This window comes from Gekko japonicus, unplaced genomic scaffold (genome assembly GCF_001447785.1).
Source record: "Gekko japonicus isolate JY-2015 unplaced genomic scaffold, Gekko_japonicus_V1.1 scaffold1688, whole genome shotgun sequence".
NCBI lineage: Eukaryota > Metazoa > Chordata > Lepidosauria > Squamata > Gekkonidae > Gekko > Gekko japonicus.
Genome location: NW_015172057.1, coordinates 64,838 through 83,854, shown reverse-complemented (window position 1 = coordinate 83,854; position 19,017 = coordinate 64,838). Strand labels below are relative to the sequence as shown.

Sequence of the window (19,017 nt, the reverse complement as noted above, 5' to 3'; positions counted from 1 at the left end):
GAGACATCCAGAGGTAGTTTGCCATTGCCAGCCTCTACATTGCAATGCTGGACTGCCTTGGTGGTCCCCCATCCAAATACTAGCTTAGCTCAGGGGTGTCAAACATACAGCCCAGGGGCTGGATCTGGCGCCTGCAGGGCTCCTATCTGGCCCGTGAGCAACTGGCTCTCTGCTGCTTCCTGTTTTCTGCATCACGGTCCCTTTTGCCCAGTCTCTCTTATTTCCTGCTTCATAGAGGAGAGAAAGCCAAGCCTCCCTTCCTTCAATTGCCTGAGGGCTCCTCCCTTCTCCCTGGGGAGGAAGAGGCGGGAGAGAGAGAGAGTGCCCCATGGCACTTTGAAGACCAACAATGTTTTATTCCATGTATAAGCTTTTCTGTGCCTGCACACTTCTTCAGAGAGAGACTGACTCTGAGTCCCATGGTACTTAGAAAGATCCCCCTTTCCAGTTCTAACAGATGGGGGGGAAGAAACCTAACAGCACAGCTTGCATTCCTTTTTAGTGAAAGGGTGCAAGAGTAAAGTAGCACCTTAATAACTAACAAAAATTGTGGCAGGGCATGATACAGCAAGAATGTGAATACATCTGTCCTTCTATCTTGAAGTGATTCCAGATGCCAAATGACAATAGCAGGCATTGGTAATGAGAGAAGAAATCCAGGTCTCAATTCAGTCCAGGAGTTTGCATTGTCTTGAGCTTCAGGATCAGTCTCATTTTCTAATCTCACTTTGAAATTCCGTTGTAGGTGTTATGCATTGTGCATACACGTCTGAGCTTCGTCTGTTCAGCAAATCTAAGGCTGGTATTGTAAAATACACATTCTGATTGGCTACTCTGCGCAGTAGACCAATCAGAACCCAAGAACGGCTCTGGAGGGAACTGAGGCCATTGATGTTAACGTTATGATTGGTTCTTAACTCAACAGTGGGCATGGTTATACAAGCCCAGATAGTTTTAAAGAGAGCCTGTTGTTCTCATGTTTTTGAGTTGTTTTCTGCTAAGTTCTAATAAAGCTGAATCACTTGTTTAAGAGCTGCCTGAAGTCTCATACTTAAGAGTAGGAGAACTGCTCCTCTTAGGTCAGCAACTGAATGTCCTGAAAAGTTAAAATGGTTTTTGAACGTTGTGGTTTCTAATAGCAGTAGAAAGAGTAAGAGTCCGGTTGCACCTTAAAGACCAACAAAATTTGTGGTAGGGTATGTGCTTTCATGAGTCACTGCTCACTTCTTCAGACATATTTCCATTTATTCTTTGCATCCTCCTGGACTGAATCCTCCCATACCAAACTGAGAGCAAGGTTTCCTGTCTCATTACCAATGCTGATATCTCCATGCCTACTACCCCTCTGCATATCACACCTAATCCAATCAAGTCTGCTATTGGCATTCAGTATCTGAAATCATCTTTATAAAGATTATATCTCAGTACCTTGGGTTACATTTTATGGCACACATGGCCCAGCCCGACAAAGTGACATTTATGTCAGATCCGGCCCTCCTAACGAATGAGTTCAACACCTCTGGCTTAGGTTCTGAGATCTGATAAGATCAGGCTAGCCTGGGCTATCCAGATCCAAGCAAACACTGCATACTATTATATAAATACCCAGTAATTAGAAGAGTGAAAATAACTCATCTAGTCAATCAGCAGCCAAGAATGACAGATCTCAAGAGGGTGCCGGTAGGTAGCCCCTCCCCCTCACTATGTGGCCGTAGTTAGGGATAGTAACATTGAAACCCTGTAAACCGCCCAGAGACCCTCCGGGGTCAGGGCGGTCTAGAAATCGAAGCTATAAATAAATAAATAAATAAATTTAGCTGCCTGGGATCTAATGAGAGCTTTTAAATAGTTTCTCTGTTTAAAAATTCTAAGCAGCCTTACTGTTCACTGGCCAGCATGATATAATGGTTACAGTGTTAGTCGGGAGATCCTGATTCAAATCCCCACTCCAGCATGAAGCTGAGTGGCCTTGGACCAATCACTTTCTCTTAATCTAACTCCACAGGGTTATTGTGAAGATAACACGGAAGAGAACAAGGTACACAAACCTGAACTAGAAATGCCTGGGAAAATAGGGGGGGGGGTATCTCCCTCTTTTTCCAATGTTTCTGATGATTTTAAAAAATGAGAATTTGAGGAAGTGTTGGGAAAAAATCTCTATCCATTAAATATTTTCTCTGTTAGAAGTGAAATGCATCTTCGAGTAAGGCTTTTCTTACTCAAACGTAGCATATATTTATCAGTTCTAAGGCTGAGTAAGAGCATTTGCAAACTGGTCAGTGGTTATTTTAAACAGGGTCATGGGTTGTACACCAGTGGGAAATTTTACCGAAATCAATAGGACAATTCCCCTGAATGTGTTAATTGGTTTAAAATGTGTTACAAACAGACGGATTGACCACTTGATTGATTTAGAAATTAGGTTTTACTGTAAAAAGGGATTGATGAATTGATTTATTAATACATTTAAAAATGGTGCTGGACATGTATAGATGGATAAATCCTGTATGATTAAAATTCTAGAAGAACGGGTGAAAGAACGAAATATAAGCCAGAAGGGTGTTTCTTGCACACAACTGCGAGAACTTAAATACATAACGTTCAGGATTCTCCTGAAGGATGGGCTTAATTGAAGAAAAGAGATGTACTAAAATGCAATCTCAACTTCTACTTTTAAAAATTCTAGCTGGCTGGTTTTCCTGACCTAGAACAATATGATAATAAAGTGCAACTAAGGACTATAGCTTATTATGCACAGACTACAATAACAAAGCCTTGGATATTTATTGAACAAGCTTACTTACATTCGGGAACACTATAAGAAAGACTTTGGAATTACCCTCAAATAGAAACTTGAAGGAGCCCCATAACCCTTTTTTGAAATTATCCTTAGATATTTGGGATAGATTTAGAACAATAATAGCACCTCCGGTATCACCAATAATGGTGTTTATATGGCAACCATGGTTCCTTCCGGGATTAGACCCACCAACATTTGAAGTATGGAAAGAAAAAGGACTGTTTAGGTTAGGAGATTTATATCAACAAAAACAACTGCTTACGAAACAACAGAGAATAAGTACAGTTTTGAAATTCCATGGCTACAATGCTTACAGGTTAAAAATTTTGTGAATAATCCTAATATTTCACGTATGTTGAATAGACCACTTACACAATTTGAATCCTTTATTTCAAAAAAATAAACAATCAGCTAGAGGTCTGATTTCTTTAATATATCAATTATTGAAACAACAAAAATGGAACCAGCTAACTTCAATACAAAAATCTTGGCATAGAGACTGTGGTCTTTCTTTAGATAGAGCTCACTGGGAAGAAATCTGGTCTAATCATCTCTATAAAACGAATGCATTGAATATTAAATTCGAAAATCTTAAATTATATGCAAGATGGTACTTAACCCCTAAAAGACTAGCATTTATAATATTCACCTTGAATCCACAATGCTGGAAAGGGTGTGGGAATATTGGGACCTTAAAACATTGTTGGTGGGAATGACCTTTTATTGTTACTTTTTGGGAAAAAATATTTTTAAAAATTGAAAACATTTTAGGAATTAAGATATCTTTTACTCCAAAATCTATTCTTTTAAACTATTGGCCAGGCATTAAAAAATCAGGCAACAAAATAGACCTTCTTTTAATCCTTCTTCTTAGGGCCAAAACCTTAATTGCACAAAACTGGAAATCGAAAAAAATACCAACTGTAAGGCAATGGTTTATGAAAGTTTGGGACCTAGCTGTCACAGACAAATTAGCATCTCAGATGGTGGCAACAGACCGAATTAAGACTTCGACTAATTTTTTTAAGAAATGGTTTTTGTTGTTTGAATTTGTTTCTAACTTTTGTATTTTATTAAGAACTTGTTAAGAATTGAAAAACTTTATATATAAAAACTCAAAAATGTAAAGTGTGCTATGTAATAAGATTGTATTTGGTCACTTGATATGTTAGTATTTGTATTTTTTTGGTATTGTTATTTAAAAAATAAAAAAAAATTAAGTGTTTAAAAATTCTAGCTGGCTCCCACAATTTGCTAACACATTTGTAACACTGGGGGGAAATTATCTTTTTGAATTTCAGCTAATCATTTATTTACTTAGCTGCCTATAAGTGGAACTCTTCAAATATATGCCCCTTTGTTTTTAATCCAGTGGCTACTCAATAGCATCTGCATATTATTTACCTTTTAAAAATTCTGTTTTTCTTTTAAAGGATATTGTCAGCTATGCTGCCGTGGTTGGTGGTGGGGGAAGGGAGTCTGTAAAGTGAACATCTTATTGTCCTGGATTGTTAACTTGCACTTTCTCACTGCGCCTTATCTGGTTGCCTGACCTTGATGCCTCACACTCTCGCCTCCCTGGGAACTTGTAGTCCTTACTTTAAGCATGCAAGGCTTGCACCTCTGATTGGCTTGCCCCCATCAGAGGGCACGCTTCAAATGCAGTATATCTTCTCCCTTCCCGCTTGTGGGGTTAGCCTTTACACAGAAACTGTATGCACAGATGACCTGCTTCTACTGAACTCAATAAACTTGATCCTTCTGGAGGGAATGTTGTTGAGCCCGTTTGTTGTAGGACTCTGACAGATATATACTGACTTGCCCTTTTTTCAATACACTTTCACAAATTGTTTCTTTCCCTTATGTTTGCCCCCTTCCTCATTTTTTCATACAAAACCAGTCATGAAGAAAAAACAAAGTAGCAACACTGGTACCTTTCCCCCCCTAACCCATGCCGTCAAGGAAGTGAAAAGCCTAACAATAAATAACAAATAGTAAAATACTAAAATCTGACCAAGTAAACTGTGTGTGGGGGGGTGAGAGATAAACCTCCATTAAAAAACAACCACTACCTAGATTGGCTTGTGACTGAATATGTGCTGATTTGTTGAACTATTCTCAGATGAAGATGGGTAGCTGTGTTATGTCTCTCTGTAGCAGCAGAAAAGAGCAAGAGCCCAGTAGCACCATAAAGACTAGCAAAATGTGTGGCAGGGTATGAGTTTTCGTGAGTCACTGCTTACTGCTGTATCTGAAGAAGTGAGAAGTGACTCACAAAAGCTCATATCCTGTCACAAATTTTGTTAGTCTTTAAGGTGCTACTGGACTCTTGCTCTTTCCTATTCTCAGGCAGGGCTCTTTTTGGGCAGGAACGGAGTTCCGGCTGGCTTCAGAGTTGGCCACGCCCACTACAGCCAAAACCTCTGCGTGTGTGGCTACAGAGGGAAGGCCTGGAGAGAATCCCCCCAGCTACTCTGAGGCAGGCAGGCCAGTGGGGGCCCGGGAAGGCCAGTGGGGGCCCGGGAAGGATCGGGGAGGCATTTAAATGCCTCCCCGTGCCTTCCCCGGCCTGCCTTCCCCGGCCTGTCCAAGGGCAGCCGCGGGGCACCCAGGCAAACCAAGGGAAGGCATGGAGTGTGGCCTAATATGCTAATGAGATTCTACTGTTGGTGTGGCCTATTATGCTAATGAGTTCCTGCTGGGCTTTTTCTACAAAAAAAGCCCTGTTCTCAGGTAACTGGCAAAAACAAATTACCTGGTAAAAAAGATTCCAATAACAATATGCTTTGCAATTTGCCTTTGTATAAAAAAGAGAAAACGGATTTTTCCTCCAAGATACTTCGGTGGTCATTCTTTGCTCAAGCATTTTGAAGCAAACAGAGTTCATGACCCACTCAAACAAGAAATTCAAAACACTATTGTAAAAATAAATCAGGTAGACTCACTTGACAGCTTTTCATCCAGAAGATGAAGAATTTCCAACACTGACCAGCGGATGTCTAGGTGAAGATGCAGTAAATGCCATGATGGGGGGAATAACTGCAATTAACACAAAAAATTGCATAACATTTAAAAATAATGTAGTAATATTACTTGTACTGAACTGTGGCTCACACAGTTAACATGACTGCCTTGGCTATACATACAAATGGATTTTATATCTGTCAGAAATAAGTGGGAGGAGTTGAAACAGGCAGGTGAGTTCTAAGTGGGAAAACACCCTACTTTGAGGTAGCTCAAAACTCAATAACATAATTAACATTTTAAAAAACTCTTGCTCATTACTGGACTCTACAAGGATAAGTTTGCAATGGTGTGATCACCTCAAATTAATTACCTGGAGTTCAAGAGATTACATTGTTATTATTATTATATGCCATGACCTGGATAGTCCAGGCAAGCCCCATCTAATCTGACTTCAGAAGTTAAGCAGGGTCGACTCTGGCAAGTCCTTGGATGGGAGACCTCTTTGGAATACCAGCAGTCGGGAGGCAGGGGCAGGCTTTATTCAGCCACCTCTCTGACTATCCTCCAGGTCCCCAGTAGGGGTCAGTCACCGCAGATCGCCATGATTTCCAGGTGTGTGTGCACGCGTATACACACACACACATGAGAGATTACATATTATTACACTGGTCCATAATGCTCCTATATTACTTCCTTCTGTTTTGAAGGTAAGAGTCATCTTTGCTGTCACATGCATTTAGACATTAAAACACAGTGGTTTTGGACCCAACAATGAGCAAGCAGGAAATATAAATGATTTAGTACAGTTCTGCTTGTGCAAATTGTTGAGAAATGAACTAATTTATGTATTTATATCTGCTACACACACACAACAAATGGACTGTGCACACACTTGTATACCATGAGCCTAGAAGAAGCTGTTTGAATTACCTCCTGTGAGACAGAATTCACATGGGAACCATTTGCCTGCATTTTATGTTAATGTAGCTTGCACACATTCAGCTCAAAGTGCATCATGGGAAGCAGAAGCACATGTTAGCCATTGTTAGCAGAAAACGACAACCCAGAGAGAAACAGGAAGAAGCGACTTCACACCTAGCCAAATGGTATTCCATGAGATAGAGTATAGTATTTCAGATGTTGGCCCAACCCATAGGGACACCTGCCCCTTTCTACATTCACCAATCAGGTAGTTCATGGGATTGACTTGTGAGTAGGTGGGACTACAGCTTGGCAAGGTGCCGCCCACCTGGAGGTTCCACTATAAAAGTAAAGACCCAAACCTTAGGTCTTTGCTAGCCACCCTTTCTCTACAACCTCTGTCTTCTTTGCCACCTCTTAAGTCCAGCTTCCTATACCACAATCCTTTGTCTACTTTAAGAACTCTTGGACTGCAGCCAATGAGGTCCACATTTTTTTAGCAGGTTCTAGCAGGTGTGAGTTAGCTAAAACCCCTAGGAATTCTTTTACCCCCTATTCTTCCATTGCAACAGACTTCTGGAAACAGGCGAGTATAAATCGAATTATACCTACCTACCTTCAAGTAACCGATAATCTATTTTGATTTCTTTCTGTAACTCTAAAGGAATCTTGAGTGTATGTGAAAAGAGAGACTGATTATTTTGTATGTGTGAACTCGAAATCCTTCAGTAAAAAGATTATTTGTTTTGGAAAAACACCCGTGTGGTCTCCATTACTGGGTCTCTATCGGTAGACAAAACCTCGGTATAGTTGGCTAGCACTCACGTTAAAATATAGTTAGCCTCAGCTGTAGATAAAGCTGTTGGCGTAACAAAGCTCTTGCGTAATACCTAGCATTTTCCTTCCTATATACTATAGTGCACAGAATTTGATTGCACAAGATCTTGCACAAGCAGAAATGTAAGCGGGGATATAAATAAGTTTGGCTTAGTAGAAATGGCTACCACACTCTTTTTTAAAAGTTCCACTTGCACAAGAGCTCTGGCACATGCAGAGGTTTTATTGTACTCTGTGAGTTGGATCATGTGATCTGCCAGTAAAAGGTGCTGGTCACCGATCCTTCTGACTTCCACCATACCAAAAATTTTACTGTCAGAAGAAATATATACTATCACCACTAGCTGTCCATGCTTACAAATGTCCCAAGCAATGGCAATGTGTTGTAATAATAGAACACATCAGTATTATATGTTCTTACAGAAAAGGACCAAAGTGACTTTTTTTTAAAGTGCTTTTGGATTTAGACTTCAATGTAGCTACAATTTTTTAAAGCAAAGTGTTTACTGTTTGGTATTTATACTCTGCTTGGTTTTGGTATTTTTGATGTAGTATGTTGTTATTAAAACTTTTAATTAAAAAAAAGAAAGAAAGAAAAGAAAAGCACCGAAGTGATATATGCATGTGCATGCATCCATGCACCCATCAGCTCTTAGCTAAGGGCACGTTACTGGTGTCGATTATTGATGCAATACCACAAAGCTGCAGGACTGCACGTATGGATAACTCAAACATCACTTTTGGGAGGATCTGACAAGACAGAACCAACTAGAATCACTGGCCTATAAGATTCTTCCTTATACCATACATCATTTTTCTGACTTTAATAATGACGTTCTAATATGTTTATGCATCCATCACCAAAAAAGAAAATGAAAACAGTCAAAACCTTTGCTTGAGGCTGAATGGAAAATCCTCCCAGGATAGAATTAGGGGGTTCATATAGGCGCCCGATGTACAGAGTCAAAGAATGGACCTCTTCAACAAGCAAGGAAGGGAGCTGAACTTCTTGTTTCTCAAATGGATGCAACAGCTCATCATCTTCTGTCTTGAGTGGTTCCAGATACCTGAATGAGTACATCATCGTGGAATATCATATGGCAATAAATGTACAAAGTTAAACAAGAACTGTGTTTGACATCTCACCTGAAGATGAAAACTTTCACATACTGCAGGAATTTAATACACTGCTGTCTGATGCTATGGGCCTCCCAGTGAAGGTTTGCAGCCTGACCTGAAAGTAATGGACAAATGTCACGTGTGAACCCTGCTGTGCTGCACTGATATGGATGGACACATACACACTTGAATGAATACACCACATTCACAAAGAAGGAAATGGGGGGGAAGTCAAGAATATCTTCTAAAAGGTTATCTGAGCACTGAAATCTGCTTCAGTTCCAGAGGAAATAAAAGTCAGGCGGGGCCACAGACCAAGTACCAACACAAACAGCAACTGAAAAAGTTTGTGCACACATTAAGCTTTGTGTGGAAAGTTGTTCATACAGCAGCTCACCAAACACATTCCTTTTAAAAAAGCCATAGTCATGCCAGAGAAAAGATCATTCAATCCACATAGCTGGCTACATGGAATTAAAGCAGCACCAAACTGGGTTGCATAAAAGCTGCAGTATACTATATTGACAGTTTGTTAAACAGAGACTCAGCAAGTAATGTCAGCTTAGACATGGGACCTACAATCTAAGGTCTCTGCTGAAACTCAAAATTCCTGATCCAGCTTCAATCCATGAGCAGGAGCTATCCCATCACAAGAAGTACCTTGACATCATTCTGTCTCACACAGTTACTCTGGAGGGCCAATAACAGGGCACAGAGGCCAAGGCCATGATGTTGCCACCTGGCACTGGTATTCAGAGGTTTTATACTGACTCTGAATGTGGATCGTTCCAGAGGGTAGCTCTGTTGGTCTGCAGTAGAGGAGTCATATTCAAGGCCAGTAGCATCTTAAGAGACCAACAAGATTTTCAGGGTATGAGCTTTTTGAGAGTCCAAGCTTCCTCTTCTGTCAGAAACAAGTAGGACTGGATGTCCCCGAGTCCTTATACCCCAGGTTGAGCGTGGGACGGGTGTTGCAAAGAAAGGAGTCAGGATGCAGAGGTATAATGCAAAATGTAATCAGCTTTATTAGAAGAGAGAAAGATGCTCAGGGCCAGAAAATTAGTGATGTAAGAATCCTATTCAGCCTCGGGGGTGTGTGTTTCCAATTGTTCTAAATCTGTGAATGAACTTAAATTCCCAATCTCATGTTGTAATCTCCCCTTGAAAGTGCTGTTTGAAGTCTGCTACTCTTAGGTCAGCAATAGAATTACCCTAGGAGTTTAAAATGTTATGTTTTTGAGTGTTGTGATTTTGATGTCAGATTTATGCCCATTTATTCTTTTGCATAAGGACTGACCTATTTGTCTGATGTAGAGAACAGAACGGCATTGTTGACACTGGATGGCACGTATGATGTTGGAAGACGAACAAGTGAATGAACCTAAGATGCTATGGGGGGGGGGTAGGTCTGTCTGGTGATTGTGCTGTCTTGAGTGAACACTGGGACATAGTTGGCACCTTGGTTTACTGCAGGCTCTGGTCCCAAAGTCCATGGCAGGAAGTGCATTATTGTGGGTGAAAAGTTATTTTAGTTTAGGAGGCTGTCTATGGGCAACAAAAGACTTGCCTCCCAATACTTGACCACCAGTGATGTTCTGTTCTTGTTTTGTTTGGGCCTATCTTGAAGTAGGTTAGCTCTTGGTATCAATTCTGCTAGGTTGGCAGGAACTGGGACCAGAGACGAGAGCTCACTCCGCCATGCGGCACTTGGGCCTTGAATTGCTGAACTACCGACCTTCCAGTCTGCAGTTCAGTGTCTTAACCACTTGAGCCACCGCAGCCCCTTCTATGGTAAACACAGGTTCAAATTTATATATTCATTAAAGGATCTCTATCCCACCTCACCTCGTCAGTTATGGCAGCAAAGAATTCATTTAGCTTCTCTGCCATCTCTCCATCTTTTTTCAGAAATCCTTTTACTCCTAGGTCATCCAAAGGAATAACAGCCTCTCTGGCTGGTTTCCAAATCTGCATATCTTTAAAGAATTGTTGTTGTTGTTGTTTGTCTTGATGTTTTTAGCAATCCACTCCTCAAATTCTCTTTCTGCATGTGGGATTATTAATTTATACTAAATCTCAAACCCCACTCAGAATTAAGTCTAAGATCACTACCCCTTTGGTTGGCTCTGTGACCGATTGTTACAGTGCACAGTCATTTACGATGTCTAGAAACCTCATTTCTACAACATAATTCGAGTACACAGGGTGGGTATTGTAATTCCAGTTTGGTGTAGTGGTTAAGAACGCGGACTCTGATCTGGGAAAACTGGGTTTGATTCCCCACTCCTTCACATGCAGCTGCTGGAGTGACCTTGGATCAGTCACAATTTCTCTCAGAGCTGTTCTCGAAGAGCTCTCTCAGCCCCACCTACCTCACAGGGTGTCTGTTGTGGGCAGAGGAAGGGAAGGAGATTGTCAGCCACTCTGTGACTCTGAGTGAAGGACAGGGTATACATCCAATTCCCTCCTCCTCCTCCATGTTTACCCAGTCAATGTGACAGTAACTGAAGTCACCCAGTATCATATTATCTATTTTAGTCATGTCCTGTATTCCCTTCTCCATTGTCAGATCAGCCTCAAGGGTTTAATCAGGCAGGCAATAGTACACTCCTAGTTTTAAGCAACCCATAGGGCCTAGTATCTCCACCCATATTGCTTCTGTTGGGAAGTTCATTCCCCTGACTGTTTTTTAAAGCTTTTCTGAAACTGTATGCACATGAGACAACAGCCCAAAGCTTTCAAAACTGCCTCTGTTTGTACAAACCAGCTGGTTTTTTCCAAGTATTTCCCCCCAATTTTCCCATTAATTACCACTACCACTATAGGGGTTTTTTACATTGGATTTTAAGCTTTGCCATTTTTAATAGGAGTCTCCTTATAAGAAATTTCCTGTATATCATACACTGTACCAAAGTTCTGTTTGATTTTTTGTGTCTGATGCTCTATTATTGAGTTTACTATTTTATCAGTTCTCAGGGTGCCATCCCAAGTGAAGTTACAACCTTCTAAATCCAGTGAGCTTATAAGGACCTAATTCTGCTTAGAATAGCACAGACAGTCTTCAATTATCAGCAAAATCGATGAATGCAGCACCAAAATTATTAATGGCTCTGGGCTGCATCCTGTGTTGTAATGTTCATGCAAGAAAGGACCCAAAATTTTCTGCTCAAGCTGCATTCTCCTGCTCTGCATGCTATTCCTGAGGACTGCCTGGGCCTGAGAAACAGCTTTAGTGGTGGCAGAGGTTCAGGAAGGATCCATTTCAGCTGGCAGTTATTTGGATTTAACATACTCAAAGGCAAAACATGCACATAAAAAAATGACAATAAGAAATAAGCTTACCAAAGTCAGCCGAACTTGGCTGAATGAGGTTTTCCAGCTTATATATGTGTTGCCTAAGAAAAAGAGATGTCCACAGTTGAAAATTAACATGCAACAACAAAATCTGGGGCTGAACAGAGTAAGGCCACAATTTCCACCAATTCCTCCTTCCTACTGTTGCTGTGACCTCTTTCATGTAATTCCTCAGGGTCCACTATCCCCTAGGAGGAGCATTCCATGGAGATCAGTGGAAAGAGGAAGGCAGGGAAGTTCCATTACACCACTGGAAAACTTATTCTGGATCCAACCTTCTGTACCGAAACACACAAAACACATTTCTCCCATCAAAATAAAGAAACAGTTACTACATCCTTTTTTTAAAAAAAACCCTAAGCAGCCATTAAAACCAAGAGCGGATAAAAAGACAGAAAGAATCAAGCACATTTCCAGAAATGTATTGGCATGCCTATCAAATTCTACAGATTCCAACCACTCCCTAGCAGTACAGAGCAAGACTATATTTTGTCTTCAGATGAGCCAGAAGAATGCTGTTTAGGTTTGGGATCTAAATTGCTGTTCATCCATGAATTTCATTGAGCAGCACTGGCCATATCACTCAACTTAACATGCCTTTGGAGAAGAAGAGAATAAAGGAAATTTATAATAATAATTTATCCTCAAACCTCAAGAAGAGGAAAAATGCTGTAGTAATACATGTGTACATATCTTATTCTGGGGGAAACAGGTTTATTTTGAGGGGAATCAGAAAGCCTATGCCTTTAACAAAGTGCAACAGCACTCTGAGCCTATGCCTTTAACAGAGTGCAACAGCATAAAGGATGAAGTTGACATACTACTTTTCTTTTCCAAGCTGTTGTTTGCTTAAATTGCAAAGCCACTAGCGACAGGGATTAAATCACACATTCTTACAAATCATTAGCCACAAGTTTAATTGTCCAGCATCCCAGCAAAGTATTTTTTTAAAAAACCACAATTCTTTTCTGATTGCTGTGATTAACTTAAGCAAGAAATTGCCCTTATCTCCCAAATAATTAAGACTCATAACTAGAGTTGCAATAATAATAAGAGAGTTTGGGGTTGGCCAGTTTATAGGAATCTCACACCCAGTACAAGTTCCGGACATTAGCTGACCCCAGCTTCACTGGAAGAAAATTGAATCTTGTAGATGTGGAGATGCTAGGAAAACAAGGCTCAACTGTCCCACAATAAGCAAGCCAGCTTCCACCTCTGATCATTTTTGCCAAAGCTAAAATGGCCATAAGATGATATTATGTCTACTTAAAAACATTTCTATGCTGCCTTTCAATCCAAACAGGTTTCCCCAGGTGCTGAACACCAGGCATTAAAACATTTAAACATAAAACTGACATTCTAAAATGTATTTAACAGTATGACACAAACATATAAACAAACACACATACACACAAAACCAGGGAGAAGGGCCAAGTCACTAGAACCATGGAGATAAATTTCATAGTGTGGGATAACTTTCTTGTGGATTGGAATGATCATTTCACACTCAAAAGCAAACCCCAGGAGTTATTTTGCAGTAATTTAAAAAGTCATTTGAAACTATATTCTCTGCAAGCCCCCTGCTCTTGAGGATTTACTATCTGATTACAGTACGCCAAGGTATTTGCGACTTTACTTGGGGAGAGCTGCTTGTTTTGAACCTGGGCACACAGGAATTCAGTTTGGTTAGTGTTTTGTTATTTGTATTTTAAAGGTTTTATTATATTATCTCTGAAAGAAAAGATTGATTGATTTCCTGCACCATCTGAACTTGATGATTTATTTCTAGAATTGAATTTTTAGACTATTTAATTATTTTATATGTATTTTTATAGGAATTTGTTGCACACCGCCCTGAGCCCGCTTACGGAGAGGGCGATATAAAAGCCTCATATAATTAATAAATAAATACAAGCCAAATAAGGCCAGGCAACACCAAGCAGACACCACAGGAATCCTAGACTTACTGACAGACTGGAGCAGCTCTGCATAGGATTGTGCTTTAAGACATTCATACTTTTAAATCCCATGCACACGCACACATATATGTCAAATAGTACATTTTTACGAAGTAACCAAGTTATAAATGCTAGATTTTAGGTTGATAAAGGAGTAAAATAAGTTTAGGTCTGATAAGAATTGCATATAATTTTAACTTTTTCCAAAACACAGGGCACCAAAATTTCTAGAAATTTTACATCTCTGTTCTCATGCGCCTTCAAAATATATCACCACATGTCCTGAGTTCTTTCCACACTTACCGGGTATTTCAAGCAGACTACATGTGCTTGAGTGATCCACTCTTCTTTTAACCTTGAGTATTCAACCCACTAATGATTTAAATTTACAAAGCAAGAATATACACTCAGGATTCTCTTAATAATTTATACAGCCTTCATCTCCAAAATTCTGACAACTCATCCACAGTACAGGGCCTGAGAACACTGCTAGAAAGGGAGCTGGCAAACCTACTCCCTTACCTCAGTACAGTGGACAAGTCCTTTTGTTAAATGTTGATAGTCAGAACAGGGAAGAGAGGTGAGAATTTAACTGCTTGATAAATTTAGTCTGCTGCATGAACTGTTACTTCCTACAGTGAATCAGGCAAGGGGGCAAGACTTCTTTACGTCCTTTCAGATCTATCTGCACAACTTTCAAGTACATGGGAATGTGTCACTTTCCACTTATGGTGACCCTATGAATTAAATGGCCTCCAAAGCGTCCTGTCGTTAACAGCCTTGCTCAGGTCTTGCAAACTGAGGGCCCTTGTGGCATCCTTGACTGAGTCAAGCCATCTCATGTTGGGTCTTCCTCTTTTCTTGCTGCCTTCAACTTTCCCTGGCATTATTCTCTTTCTAGTGACTTTTATCTACAGTGACTGCAGTGTGGTCACCAAAAGGTTAAGCAACTTTTTGTGAACAGGCTGCAGCATAGCTTGAATCTTCAACTTTACTCAACTGAATTGACAGCCACAGCTAATCATACAGCACAGGTGTAAGGTGCCTTTTACAGGAAATGCCAGTTAATAAGCAGGCAGATCCATTCTGCACTAGATGCAATTTTCAAATGTCAAACTATTCTGAAGTGTAACCTCATCTGGTAGTAATACAGATGCTTTAAAAAAAAAAATGCCCAGACAGCCATGGTCAGGGCTACAACTCAAAGAAAAGATTATATTCCATTTTTGGGCAAATGCAATTTATGAAAGAAATCTAACATGAAAGAATTCAACAAAAATATGCTCCATATGACTGCCAAGAGAGAAGCAGGTGTATTTCAAGACCGGAGACATGTCATTCTACTGCCTGTACCTAACAGTCAACCACAAAGTTAAAAATTAGGATGCAACAACTAAAAGCAGCAATATGTTTCCTAAACCCATTTTACCTCATAGCATAACATTTTGGCTTTTTTAAAAGTAATAACCAGTTATGGAAAAGGCTAGTTAACATGGATTAAAGTACATCACACAAGACTGCAGACATGTAGTAATTGTATTAAAACAGCAGAAATAATATAGACACACTGTAGTTGAAGCTGCTATAAAAGTAGATTTAAAAATAGTTAACAAGTGAAAGCACACCCCAAGCACCTGATAGTACAGCAAGAGAAGATTTCAACTTAGCAGAATGAGTGGCAATCATAAATTGTTTTGCATTCAAAGAGGTTAGTAGGGAATTTAAAAAGGCTAATGCAGTGAAAGGATATAAACATTCATCTGCCTTGCCAAAAGAATGAAGTACAGAAAGGAGAGACACTCAAGGAATGAATTTTTTTGTCCTCTGCTTGCCAGTGCAGGACACACACAGACACACACCCGGGCTCATGCAACCCCAATGTGCGAGTCTACAACGCAAAGAGAATTGTCAAAAACTGCCATACCAAGAGCAAATAGGACACACAGAACTTAGCAAATTAATGCAGAAATAAACATAGAAATTAAATTATTTTTACACTAGGACATTCTCTGGATCTTAATATATAGAATGCTGTATTAGGATAGTGCCCTTTTTCCTGAAACTTCTCCCCAATGAAGCAGAAATCCATTGGAAACTCTTGAGTATTTAAGTATTTTTGCCTATATTTTCCAACATATTCTGGTAGCAGAGGATGGCTGGTTGTTTTGTTTGTTTTTATGAATTCCCAACCGATTCTACGTTTTAAAATGCTCACTGGATTGAGAGAGAGGCTGAGTTTAGAGGCTTGAGGGGTTTTTTAAATGGCCTATTTTTTCCTGTTCCGTGCTCCAGGGGAATTGACTCCACTGAAGTTAACCCAACATTATTTTAATTGGTGGCACAGGTTTTTGAAAAATAAGCTACAGGTATTGGGGGCTGAAGATGTTTTAACGAAAGAACCCCTAGCAAATGAGCCAGAGAAAAGTGCATTTAAAAAGCGGGATGGCTATGTCAAGTCTTTGATTATGGGTTCAGTAGATTGCCATGATATGCCTAGCCTCAACAAAATGGATCTTCTGAAAGGCTGAATAGAACAATCCAGGACATGTGTAGGGCAATGCTTATACATTCTGGACTACCAAATACCCTATGGGGTGAGGCTGTCAACACAGCAGTATATCTACACAATAGAGTACCCTCAAAGATTACTGGAACCACTCCTTTTGAGGCCTGGTTTGGAAAGAGGACTGGATTAAAGCACATCAAAGCTTTTGGTTCCAAAGGGTATGCTCACATACCAAAAGAGAAAAGGGGAAAACTTGACCCCAGAGCTGAAATTGGACTTGTAGTAGGGTATCCTGTTGGTGGAAAGGGATACATGATATACAACCCCCAAAATCACACAGTTGGGGAATGCAATGTTGTGTATGTTGAATGTAATTTGCCATGTGCTTCCAGTGCAACTGATATACAGAGTTCTGGACTGCCCCTGAAGAGTTGGTTGCATGGTTACCTGTGGTGACCACCGGGGAACCGGCAGGTCTATCTTCTGAAGAAACTACCAGAACAGAAGGGGAACCGCACGAGAGGAGGCAGCAGAACCCATGACAGAACCCACAACCAGTGTGAGACAATCAGAAAAAAGCACTAAGGGGCAACCACCAAAGATATATGGAGTTTGTGAAACTGTACAATCTGCAAAAGAACCTAAGAACTGGAAAGAAATATACAACTTATCTGCGAGTGAAAGAGACAGATAGACTGAAGCAATGGAACAGGAAATACTATCCATATATGAGAAAGAAGCACGGACTCTTACCAAGCTACCTCAAGGCAGAAAGCCTGTTGGAAGCAAATGGATATTTAAAATCAAGCATAAAGATGATGGGACCATAGAGCTATACAAAGCACACATAGTAGTCAAAGGCTATTCACAAGAATATGAGACTGACTACCTTGAAACTTTTGCTCCAGTTACCGACCAAGCAACGTTCAGAACACTTCTTAGTGTTGCAGCATCAAGAGACATGATTGTAGAGCATCTCGACAAAGACTGCATTTCTCAATGGAGAACTATCTGAAGAAATTTATATGGAACAACCTGAAGGTTTTAAAGTCAAAGGACAAGAAGATTATGTTTACACACTCAACAAAGGACTCTATGGACTAAAACAAGGAGCAAAGGCCTGGTATGACAAAATTACCGGATACTGCAGAAGCAAGGCTTTGAGCAAGGGAAAGCTGAACCTTGCCTGTACACTAGAATTAAAAATGGACAATACCAGTATGTTCTTGTTTACATTGACGACTTGAGCGTGCCTTGTCAAAACAGAGAGGATAGTAAAGGAATAGCTGATAGATTGAACAAGGAAGTAGAAATCTAACAGCTTGGAGACGTAAAACACTACCTCGGCATGCAAGTTGAAAGACTCGAGGATGGAACCTTCCTTCTATGCCAGAAACGAAAGATTATGGACTTTATAGAATCTGTTGGTATGAAAACCTGCAAAGCATCATCCATACCACTGGAACCTGGATATCTAAAGGAAAGGGATGGGAGACCTCTCGAAGACATTGGAGAATACAGAGAAGCAGTTGGAAAACTTCTCTACCTGAGCAAAACCACAAGGCCCGATATCACAGCAGCAGTTGGCATTTTATGCAGAAAAGTGAGTTCACCTAACTATCATGATTGGAGTGCAATAAAGAAACTGGCATGGTGTCTGAAAGGAACGATGGACTTACAACTGAGAATTGCACCATTTGAAGGACTCATTGGATATATGGATGCCAGCTGGGGAGAAGAATCGAACAATTACAAGTCAACAAGTGGATATCTATTCTTCTATGGAGATACCGTATTTTCCTGCGTATAAGACTACTTTTTAACCCAGGGAAATCTTCTCAGAAGTGGGGGGTCGTCTTATACGCCGGTACGCCAGAAGCATCAGCACAGCTCTATATTTTAACTGGAAAACTCTATATTTTAACTGGAAAAGTTGGGGGTCGTCTTATACGCCCAGTCGTCTTATACGCCGGAAAATACGGTAATAGACTGGACTAGTAGAAAGCAAACTGTTGTGGTGCAGTCTACAGCAGAAGCTGAGTGTGTTTCAGCAGCAAGTGCCTGCAGTGAATAAAACAGTATATGTTAATAACTTCCAACTGAGGTATCACACTCTCTCAGCCTCAATCACTCCTCTTTCTCAAACTCTTCCTTCTATTCAGGATGTACCTTCTCCAATCTTTATTATATATTGCTCAGTTGAATCTTTCCCTTTTTAACTCCGGTTTCTGTCAGCTTTTCCCTCTCACACTCATATAATACTCTGACAATATCAGATTTTTACTCTCTCTAGTCGCTAATATGCCCTCTGAAGTATTTTACTTTCTCCTTTAGAATCTTAACGCCTTTCACAGCACTAATATCCTTATTCTATTTTCAAGAGGTTTTTTGTGTGTGCGGATACTTATTTCCACCAACAGGGGGCTCACTCTCCCCCAACAGCTTTTCCTACATAGTCAGTAGACTTCCTGGGCTTCTAGAAAAATCCAAAAACTAAAAAAATCCCTTCAGGGACGGCTGAATTCCCCTCAAAACTCTTTGAAATGGCCTCTGCA

At 40.3% G+C, this 19,017-nt stretch overlaps 1 protein-coding gene across 1 annotated transcript in view; it reads right to left on the bottom strand.

Annotated features, from left to right (window-relative positions):
• Positions 1 to 19,017, bottom strand: part of MMS22L (MMS22 like, DNA repair protein) — a 138,959-nt gene that overhangs the window by 106,616 nt on the left and 13,326 nt on the right. The window contains exons 3-6 of the mRNA XM_015420755.1: positions 11,987 to 12,039; positions 8,672 to 8,759; positions 8,415 to 8,592; positions 5,746 to 5,839 (exon numbers count right to left, since the gene is read on the bottom strand). Coding sequence (XP_015276241.1) covers positions 5,746 to 5,839; positions 8,415 to 8,592; positions 8,672 to 8,759; positions 11,987 to 12,039 — 413 coding nt within the window. The remainder of the gene's footprint in view (positions 1 to 5,745; positions 5,840 to 8,414; positions 8,593 to 8,671; positions 8,760 to 11,986; positions 12,040 to 19,017) is intronic.